Here is a 10631-nt window from a genome sequence, read left to right as displayed (position 1 = left end):
GCAGCGACGTAGCCGATGAAAGATGTAGCTCAACCAGCGGCTGGGCGTACGTACGTAAAGCTGGACGAATGAAACGTGTCAGGTGTATGTGCCGTCTCCTTTTCTCTTCTTTTTTTAACTCGCGTGTTACTAGGATCCACCGCCACTGATATTAGTGGTGTGCTAACGAACTTTCTTTCTGCTGCTAAAACACCAAACTAGCAAGCGGAGTAAGTGACGCTCAAATAGCGACCCGGACGCCGGGGAGATTTCATGAAATTCAGACTGATGCAATACCCAATTATTTACTTCTCATGTTTCACCAATCCATGATACAGTGTAGATGCTGGACGGGAAGCAAAATACATGGGTGGAAGGAATCAACTGAAGCTGGGGCAGACAGGGCCCTTCGACAGGCCAAGCCGAACCTCCATCCCGTGGTGCATGTCCGGTATGCGCAGGCTGTCAGAGTCCTGGGGCACTGCAAAGTGGACAAGCAAACAAAATATCAACACAAGCACTGGTGAAATTTCTCGCAATGGAAACGACATATACTCCCTCCGATCCGACTTAATCGACGCAGACATTGTATACGGGCCGCGTCAATTAATTCGGATTGGCGGGAGTGGAATAGTTGCAATTTGCGTGGACAAACGTTGCACTGAAAGCCATCCATTTTCTTAAGCCACCGGCGCAGACCTCATAGTGGTAAGCACAAAGGAAAAATGATGAACAGGGTGCTGCACTCTTTGCCATACAAACCATATGCGTAACTAAGCTAGTATTTTACAACTGAGGGACACAAGATTGGTTCGTTTACTGCCAACACTTTGTTGTCAGCTATTGAATAGATTCCTCTAAAATACTCCCTCCGTTCCCAAATATTTGTCTTTCTAGAGATTTCAACGAGTGACTACATTCGGAGCAAAATGAGTGAATCTACACTCTAAAATAAGTCTACATACATCCGTATGTTGTGTCCATTTGAAATGCCTAGAAAGACAAATATTTGGGAACGGAGGGAGTAGAATGAGAACCATTAGCTACCTACCTTGTAAATACAGTTGTTGTTTTTAATAACATAATAATGATCTCTTCGAGTATATTCTACAGCACAAATCTATGCTCGTCTAAGTAACCAGAAGTATGAAAAATGAGCAACAGAACCATTTTGATAAACCATAAATCTTGATTTCCCAAGAAATCGCTTTTTCCCAGGAGCACTCCCCCATCAGATCAATAAATTTTGCTCGGGTGTGTTGCACTGTGAGCAAAGAAGCTAGTGCTCATCAAAGCTTAGAGAAGTTTAAAGATAACAGTCCATCCTAACTCCAACTAATCAATTCATTACTAGCAAGTTCTGCACGAATGCTTGCAGCGTTATGAAGCGGCAAAGCAAGAGATTGATGGAGAACAAAAGGATGGCAATGCTTACAGTTAAGGTAATCTTCAAATCCAAAATCATCCAAGGAACCTGTCATTGCCTCATATCCTAGCATAGATGATGGCAATGCACCTGGGGGCCTTTGGAACCTGGAAACACACAAGTCATCAATCAAACGTTTGTAGTGTGAGACAAAAAAGCTTAACGCCTATATATTTTTAAGAATATTTTTTTAGGACAGGTACACATGAAGTTCAAAAGCGTATAAACAAAATGTAACTCGCATGTTCTCTGCCCTCTCTTGTCCTTGGATTGATGTACTAATTGCTAGAAGGAACATGTGGACAGATAAAAACCTCAAGACATGTTTGTGCATTCAAACAGAAGAAGAGATTCAGTTATTCCTAGGGTAGCAAACCCATGTGCTTGATCTATTCTATGGAAATACTCTTGGATGAAAAGACTAACAGAAGGCCTCAAGTACCAGTCATAATATTGCAATTAATCATTTAAGCACGCAAGCATGCATATTTACACACAACCAACAACCAAACATGCAGCACAAGAACTTAATAAGTAACTGTACCGTACAAGAAAACGAGCTTCCTGCAAACAGAATGACACACGACAATATGAATACATTTGCAGCAAAAGAAAGCATTACATTTTATTTTACGGTTTTGCGCAAAACAACTTTACAATATGATAAAAAACCTCAAAAGATAACCAAGTATCCCGACGCCTGCTCAATTGCTGCCAACTGAATCCAGCTTGAACAAAACCTAACATGACTACATAGCTGCAGTGAGGGCCATTGAGCAGAGAAAGTACACATATCACTAACAAGACTACATAGTTGCTGTCAGGGCTATCTAACAGAGAGAAAACATACATATCACTACCAACAGCGGAGATATGGACATGGCATTATGGCTCATACGAGTATATGATCCTATTATCTGGGCCAGATGGTCTCCAGTGTGGATCCCGTGCCAATATGATTTAATGCTACCAGAGCGAGCGACATAAATTGGCGTATTGAAACAACTATTCCGTTCTTTACATCTACAGTGGTAGCCCATACTGACGTCCTGAGCTATGTTCTGGCAGACCCGTTTGAAGGATGTAGCACCTCCGCAACCAGAAATCATCTACTGATGGTGCAGGTAATGCCTCGTAGATGGACCATGGAAAAGAATAAAAATCTTGCAAGCATCATGGTGTGTGGCTTTCGGTACCTACTCCCATTGCTCTTCTCCTTTGTCTTAATGTTGCACGGGAGAGGACCTCAACACGACAGTCAAACGTGGGAAGGTGTCGGCCTAACATACATGAAGAAGGTAGCGGATGAGCCAATGGATTTCCCCGTAGATTCAATTTGCAGGTAAGATAGTTTGTTGCTGAAACGACTAATCTTTTTCCTTGGAAAAACAAAACAGAATAATCTTAGGAACCTGCGTGGGCAGATCGGCAAAGACGAAGCAGATGCTGATGTCAGGAAGACACTAGAGGTTTTTAATGAGATTGGAGCCAAGGATCCAGAATTCTTGTTTAAGGTTTATGCTAATCCCGGGAGTTGGATAAAGAATCTGATGTAGTAGACGAGCAGGAATTATAGGATGCAGTACAGGTGCTTTGATGATGTAATCACGTTCGACACAACTTGTAGAACTAACTTGTACGAACCATTCGTGCTATTTGTGTTGCAGACTATCACTACTATGTATGATGTGTACTATGAGCAGGTTGAGACCTTGGAATAGTTGTTCATGGAGTTCATAAGGATGATGGGAAGGGCCGCACCTAATGCAATCCTAATTGGTACCAATTGCAGTGTGCCTAGCCACCAGAAGAATACATCCCGTTACGAATTTCCAGGAGATGGTCCTGATTGGTATATGTGATCTGGATAATGAGAGCATATAACCCTACAACCCATGTCGAATTTCCGAGATATTAACACATGGACTACAAGATATTATTAGCACATCTGGTTCTCACGGTAAGGTGAAATTCACGACCCCAACAAATTGCAGCTGCCCAATTGGATGGCCAAACAATTATGAATGACCACATCGGCTACGAATGACTCTTAGTAGTTAGCCAAAACCTATTTCCAGGAGGGGAAAGGAGGGGGCAGCGAGAGAGCGAACCTGGAGAGGATTTGGGCGTCCAGGTCCTTGCGGATGTTGAAGGCGGACCCGTAGATGGCCTCGGTCCCGAACCTCTTCTTCTCGTCCCAGAACTTGGTCTCCTGCACGGCGCGTACCCACGAAACAGTCAGATTCTCCCCGCAAAAAAAAAAAAGAAACAGTCAGATTCAGAGCTAGGGTTTCGAGGCCCCGGGCGGGAACGAACGGGCTCACCTTATGGATGGTGGCCTGGACGGGGTGCGCCGGCGCGAGGTCGGCCCTGACGCTGTCGTTGACGCCGAAGCGGAGCACGTCGTGGGTCTGCCCGATCTCCTTCTTCGTCATCAAGCTCGACATCGTCGCTGCTCAGGCTCTCTCTCTCTCTCTCTCTCTCTCTCTTCTCTTGTGGTTCTGCTGAGTTTTTTTCTTTCTTTGCGGAGAAGAAAAGGCAAAAAAGATGAAGAGAGAAGAACCTGGTCTGGGCTGGGCTTGGTGAGCCCGTGAGAGCCGGATAAGCAGGCCGGCCAGTAGCACGAAACGGTCGGAGCGCTGGCATTTCCTAAACGGCGCCCGCTGCGCCCGTTTTAGTTGTTTTCCCTAACGGGCGCATACCCCTCGCAGCGACTTGGGCTCGGCCCATCTACGTTCTGCTTTTATTCCGCAAAAATGAAAAGTGCGTGGGTGCGGGATTCGAACACACTTTTATTCTGCATTCACCAGGCCATCCCGTCAGATGTGTTCACTTACATCTTCTTCACTCTTTTCTTTCGTCTCGCTGTTTTTCTTCATTTTTTTCCTTTTGCTTTGTTCTTTTTCTCCATTGTTGGAAGGGTTTTGTTCCCTTTTTCCTTTTTCTTTTTCTTTGTTAAATGTGTGAGCTCTTTTTTTTATCAAAATCCCATGAACCTTTTCAAATACGTGAACTTATTTTTCAAAATCGATGAACCCTTTTTTCAAAACCGATGATTTTTTTTTCCAAAATCGACGCACTCTTTTCGAAATTGATGAACTCTTTTTTCAAATCAATGAACTCTTTTTCAAATCGATGAACTCTTTTTGAAATCTTTTTCAAAACCGATGATCTCTTTTCAATATTGATGAACTTTTTCAAAATCTATGAACTCTTTTTCAAATCGATGAATATTTTCAAAATCGATGAACTCTTTTCGAAATCTTTTTTTCAAACCGATGAACTTTTTTCAAAACCGATGATCTCTTTTCAAAATTGATGAATTCTTTTTCAAAACCGATGAACTTTTTCAAAATCGATGAACTCTTTTCAAAATCGATGAACTTTATCGATGAACTTTTTTAAAAATCGATGAACTCTTTTCAAAATCGATGAACTCTTTCCGAAATCCATGAACTTTTTTGAATTTTGATGAACTTTTTTTCAAATTCGGTGAACTAATTTACAATTTTGATGAACTTTTTAAAAAATTTGATGAACTTTTTTCAGATACGATGAAGATTGTTTGCAATCTCGATGAACTTATTTCAAATTGATGAACTTTTTTTCAAATCGGTGAACTTTTTCTAAAATCGATGAACTTTTTTTAAATCCGTGAACTTTTTTTAAATCCGTGAACTTTTTTTCAAGATTTGTGAACTATTTTTCAAAACAGGTTAACTTTTTTCTCAAAATTGTGAACTTTCTCAAATTGCTCAACTTTTTTCAAATTTTTATGTTTTTTTTCAAAACCAATGTACTTTTTTGATAATGTTTACAAATAATTGAAAAATCAAAGCGCTACAGTTAGCAATAAAGTACACGGATATAAATGTCCTTAAACGCTTTACGCTGAAATAAGTCAATAGGAAGCATTAGATTAGGTGGTTAGGGATACTCGTATGTTTCTGTAACAGTGGGAGTTCGATCCCTCACAAGAACAACATTTTTGGAATTTTTTTCCCTCTAGCGCTACCCACGTGCTAGCTCTATCGAATGAACTTTTGCTGGGCCGGCCCGGTAGCAACGCCTTCAGGCGCCAGTAAGCCGAACCGGCGCTCTAGGAGCTCCCAGGAGCGGTCCCTAGCGTAATAAACAGTTTTTTTTTTGTAGCCCTAAAAAAACATGTTTTTGTCGGTTTTCGCTACGTTTTTGTCAAATCCGGTTTTTAGCAATAGCTCGATTTTATGCCCAGCTTTTATCTTCTTCTATATCTAAATAGCTAGCCACACTAACTTAGGGTGTGTTCGGTGTCCCTCCGCTCCGCTCGGCTCCGAGTGCGGACGGAGCTGGAGTTATAATCCCTGAAGCAAGCTAACAGCTGCTCCGTAGATTCTGCATTTGAAGGAGCGGTGGACTGCCGAACGCGGCCTTATTTCTCTCAACATGCAAGCATGCCACCTCATCATTCAACAAAGATGAAAAAAGACCCACCTTAACATGCAACCATGCATAAGTAAAAGCTACCTCAACATGCAAACATGCATGAAACTTTTCATTTTATTCATATTTAACAAAAAAAATATAACTATACAATAATTTAACACAATAAATCATTTGTATTTTCAAAAAAAAATGTCATGTTATTCCAAATCTTCATGTTCCATACAACCAAATCACATTAGAATATATTGCAACATATTCCCACAACAACTTGCGGAGTTTCATCTAGTTTTTTCAAATGGTAAGTGTCACACGTTTGGCACTAAGCACTCCAGCCCTGACGGTTTTTACTGCTACAATTGCCATCCGAAAAGAAAAAATAAACCAAAAATAAACTGAAACTTGTCATCTGAAAAGAAGTTGTTATGCTTGACAACTAAAGTTGTCATCCTTGCGTCACTAAAATTGACATAAAAAGCGTTCGAAGTTGTCATGTGTTCGTGCCACACGTGTCGCACTTATGAGGGTCCTTTATTTTTTCCTTGGTTTTTATTGTTCTGGCTTTATTTCCTTTCCTGTTCTTTTTATTTTTATTTTTATTTATTTTATTTTATTTTATTTATTTTTCCTTTCCTTTTGCCATTCCTCCTTTATTTTTCTTTATTTTTCCTTTCCTTCTGCCATTCCTCCTTCTTTTTTTTACTTTTAGTTATTATTTTATAAATATTTACAATATTAGGCAAATACACATGCACGGACATTTTCAATGAGATTGCACAGATTTTGTGGAAGATGCGAATAATTTTTACGATTATGAACAAATTGCTCTCGAACCTGTTATGATATTGTTCAACTCTTATTAAATGTGTTCTCAAATCGCTCGAAATAAAATTCCATGTATTGAAAAAAATGCTCACATGTGTAACAAGAAGTTCAAATATTTTTCAAAAATGTGTTTTGTGCAAAATCTGTTCATTGCAACAAAATGTTTTTCCCCTTTTTTTGTTTCTGTTATTTCAGTTACTTTGTGTACATATATGTCAAAATGTCCATAATGTTTAAAAAATGTATTTCATGTATTTCAAAAAAAGTTAATTCAATACTTTTACAAAATGTTCATTTTTCTGTTAAAAATAATTTATTGTGTTTTGTCTTGACGTGGATTTTGAAAATGATTCATCATCTATTTTGAAAATTCTCAATGTGTATTTTAAAAATTGTTCATCATGCATTTAAAAAATGTCATTGTGTAAATTTTCAAAAAATGAAAATGTTCATCATATTCTCAAAGAATATTAAGTCTGTATTCAAATAAGTGCTCAACATATATTTTTGAAAACTTTCATCATATTCTTAAAAAGTGTATTTAATCTTTGTTTCTTTTTCAAATTTGTGAACCTTTTTTGAATGCATGCTTTTTTTTCAAATTCATGAACATTTTTTAATTCACAATTTTTTTGCATTACAAAGTTTTTCATAATTTCTGAACATTCTAAATTTTCCTGATTTCTTTAAAATTAAGAAAAAGACAACCAGTTGTGAGAAAAAGACTGATGTGAATCGGTGTGAACGAAGCGCGACCGCCGCCTCGTTGGCCACCCTCGATCATGTGCTGCTCGATCTGCTCTTGGTCGGACTCCGGTCAAAATGGCTCGGATGAACCTTGAAGGATTTTGCACACGTGCTGGAATGCATTGTGCACGTACAGGGTCGGAGATCGATGCGGAAGTGAGAGGATCGAGTAATTAATCCAGTAGCAGAAAAGAAGCGAACAGCTAGGGAGGCGGCGGCTACATGAGGCAAATAAGCGGAGGAGCCAGCAAAGGGTGAGATACTGGGTTGCAGCCCACTCAGATGCACCACCTCCTATTCGTGCTAAAGGCGTTGATGAGGAGCTCCCGTTGCCGCTAGCACCACCAAGGTGTGGCGAATGAGAGCTCCTATTGACCGCTCTTTGTGCCGTCGGCCAGACGCATAGATTTGTGCATAGTCTTTTTTACTGTGACAAGCATTGTGGCGACACGGTCATTGTAGCAATTGGGTTTTTAATCTTTTTCTTATTTGATCATTTTTTGAAAACTTATAAACATGTACAATTTTTTAAATTTCAATCATTTTTTGGAAATGCGAATATTTTTTTAAAATTTGAAGGATTTCTGGAAATTATGATTTTTTGGAAACACAGACATTTTGTTAAAACGTGATTTTTATAGAATGAACTAATTTTTATAAAAAACTTATTATAACAGGAGCATTTTTGAAATCTTGAATATTTTTAAAACATGAACTGTTTCTAAAAACACTACCATTTTTTAAATTCTGATTTTTTTAGGGAAAAATCAAAAAAAATAAAAACCTTAAAAAGTGGTAGATAAAGAAAAAACCAACACATAACATTCTATAATGTTTCTAAAGAGTAACAGCAGAATCGTTGGCTTTAAGGTTCGGTCTATTTCTTGCATAAAAGGCGGGTTACAATCGTCTCGTTGTTAATTCTGACAATATGAAGATGATTGACACACTGAATAGTGGGGGGACATTCGGCGGGAGCGGCGACAATAGTGTCCGATGATTGCTATTTCATAGCTTGTGATTTTCCTCTTATTAGGTTTGAACATTGTAATAGGGAAGCAAATAAGGTGGCTCACGAACTTGCTAGCCTAGCGAATTTTTCCGTGACTAGGGATTTTGGTTTGACAAGCCTATAAGTGACATTGTACCTTTTCTTATTGACGATGTAACAACCATTACTAATTAATAAAGGTGATGTTTATTTCAAAAAAGTAGAGTAACCAGAACATACTAAATTGGTCGACCCAAATCCCTAGCGTTTTGTGCGATCTAGCAACTAATGCTTCAAATAGGACTTGGGGGGCCGAAGCATCGCGACACACACAAGGCGTCAACTGTTCCGGACATTGGCGACCACGCACGATGCACGATGCCTGGGGAGCAGCTAGGTCAGTATGATAGGACCCATAGTTGTTTTGCCGCTCCGTGCAGGAAAAAAGTCCAAAACAAACCTTAAACTAGTAGACGAAAACTAAATCGTGCTTTGAACTCCTAATCCCCAAAATCACCCCAGTCTAATTTAAACCTTGGGAGTGTTCACAAACAGGGATGGTCAAGGTGGCAGGTCGAACCCGGGATTGTTGGTTGTGGCTGAGGGAGATAGCCGGTTGGGCGTGACCCACCCTGTCCATCCTTATTTTGTTTATATTTGAAAATATTGTAAACATGTACAAAAAGAAAATTCTAATGTATACGAAAAATGTACAAAGTGTGTGAAAAAAAATTAGATATCATAACATAAATATGAAAAAAATAACCACATATTTAAGAAATATTAAACCTATATAAAAAGTGTTCTTGATGTATTCCAAGAAATGCACAAGGTGTTTGAAAAAATAGACATCAAAAAATAAAATGAAAATTGTTAATCATACATTTAAAATGTTAAACATGTATAAACAATGTTACTAATGTATACAAAAAATGTACAGCGTGTATGAAAAAAGTAGACATCAAAAGTAAATATCAAAAAATGTTAATCATGTATTTAGAAAATGTTAAATATGTATAAAACAATGTTCCTGGTCTACAAAAAAATGTAGAAGGTGTTTGTAAAAAAGTAGACATAAAACACACACAATTTTTAAGAAATGTTCCTGATGTATATGAAAATGTGCAATGGTGCTGATGTATACAAAAAATGTATAATGTGTATAAAAAAGAAAATTGGCATCAACCATATATTTGAAGAAAATGTTAATTGTGTATTTTACAACTATTAAATGTGCACCAAAATGTAGCTGATGTGTACGGAAAACGTAGACTTGTGTTGAAAACTGTGGAAGAAAATTGAGAAAGAAACAAAAGAAAAACGAGTGCAAAAAAGAAAAGGAAACAAAAGAAAACCAGATAACCAAAGAAAAAAAACCAAACTATAATGAAGAAAATAACCCGAAGAAACCAATGAAGAAATAAAGAAAAAGGAAAAAGGAAACAAATACAAGCAATGAAAACAAAGCGAGGAACACACAACCCAGTCAACAATCCCAAGGTTTGTCTTGTCACATCAACGAATAACAACTAAACGATCTCAATTGCTGAAAAGAAGAGCTAAACGCTCCCAAGGTTCAAAATAGATCGGGTCATAGAGTTTGTTGTGCTGAGTTCGAGGATTAGGAGTTCATGGTTTGATTTAGCTTTCGTCTACAAGTTTAAGATTTGTTTTGTACTCTTTGCCTTTGTGCATGACTGGTCGCCACTTTGTAGCACACCGATCGTGGAGGAAAAAAAAAGGCGTGTCGGGTTGACGGATACAAGACAGGGAGGTTCAGGACGTACACAACACATCTCCGTGCTACCGTGGCGCGTCAATTGCAGGTTGAAAACTATTTTCAAACCCACTTACTGGCCAGTGAGAATTCCAGCAAGGGCTTTCTTTCTTTACACACAAAAAAGGGGCTCTCTTTCCTTGGAGAGGGTAAAGCCAACAAGTCTAAGAATGCAAAAATATATTTGACGTAGTCTTGTATCGAATATAATATGGAAGACGTTTGGAAACACTGGAATGACTGTTGGTGCATGTCGATCGCCTCCACGAGCATCTGGTCGGTCTTTGATAGTGTGGCGCGCAACACCCTCCTACTACACACATATGTTGGTGCAACATGAGTCGTGTGCCGGCAACCGAGCGCAACACAGGATCTGTTAGCGTCACGATCAGGTGTTGCGAAAGAATCAAAGAACACAACGCAACATGGCGGATGTTGCAATGGGGCGTAGCACATCATGATAG

The 10631-nt window shown here is 38.8% G+C and overlaps 1 protein-coding gene across 1 annotated transcript; it reads right to left on the bottom strand.

The window, feature by feature from the left end:
• Positions 1 to 248: 248 nt before the first annotated feature.
• On the bottom strand, positions 249 to 3912 carry LOC119303928 (cyclin-B1-2-like). The gene is made up of 4 exons (XM_037581085.1): positions 3730 to 3912; positions 3517 to 3617; positions 1415 to 1512; positions 249 to 460 (listed from the first exon to the last, which is right to left on the bottom strand). The coding sequence occupies exons 1-4, from the start codon at positions 3850 to 3852 to the stop codon at positions 360 to 362; spliced, it is 423 nt and encodes a 140-aa protein (XP_037436982.1). The 5' UTR covers positions 3853 to 3912; the 3' UTR covers positions 249 to 359.
• Positions 3913 to 10631: the final 6719 nt, after the last annotated feature.

This window comes from Triticum dicoccoides, chromosome 5A (genome assembly GCF_002162155.2).
Source record: "Triticum dicoccoides isolate Atlit2015 ecotype Zavitan chromosome 5A, WEW_v2.0, whole genome shotgun sequence".
NCBI classification, from domain to species: Eukaryota; Viridiplantae; Streptophyta; class Magnoliopsida; order Poales; family Poaceae; genus Triticum; species Triticum dicoccoides.
Note: the sequence above shows the minus strand (reverse complement) of the source record. Positions and strands in the feature narration are given on the sequence as shown.

Excerpts from the sequence above, each read along its gene's own strand:
- LOC119303928 (XM_037581085.1), bottom strand. The coding sequence starts at position 3,852 with ATGTCGAGCTTGATGACGAAGAAGGAGATCGGGCAGACCCACGACGTG. Across the intron at positions 1,513-3,516 it reads GACGCCCAAATCCTCTCCAG|GTTCCAAAGGCCCCCAGGTG; the intron begins GTTCGCTCTCTC and ends GTGTGTTTCCAG. Across the intron at positions 461-1,414 it reads ATTTGAAGATTACCTTAACT|TGCCCCAGGACTCTGACAGC; the intron begins GTAAGCATTGCC and ends TCCACTTTGCAG.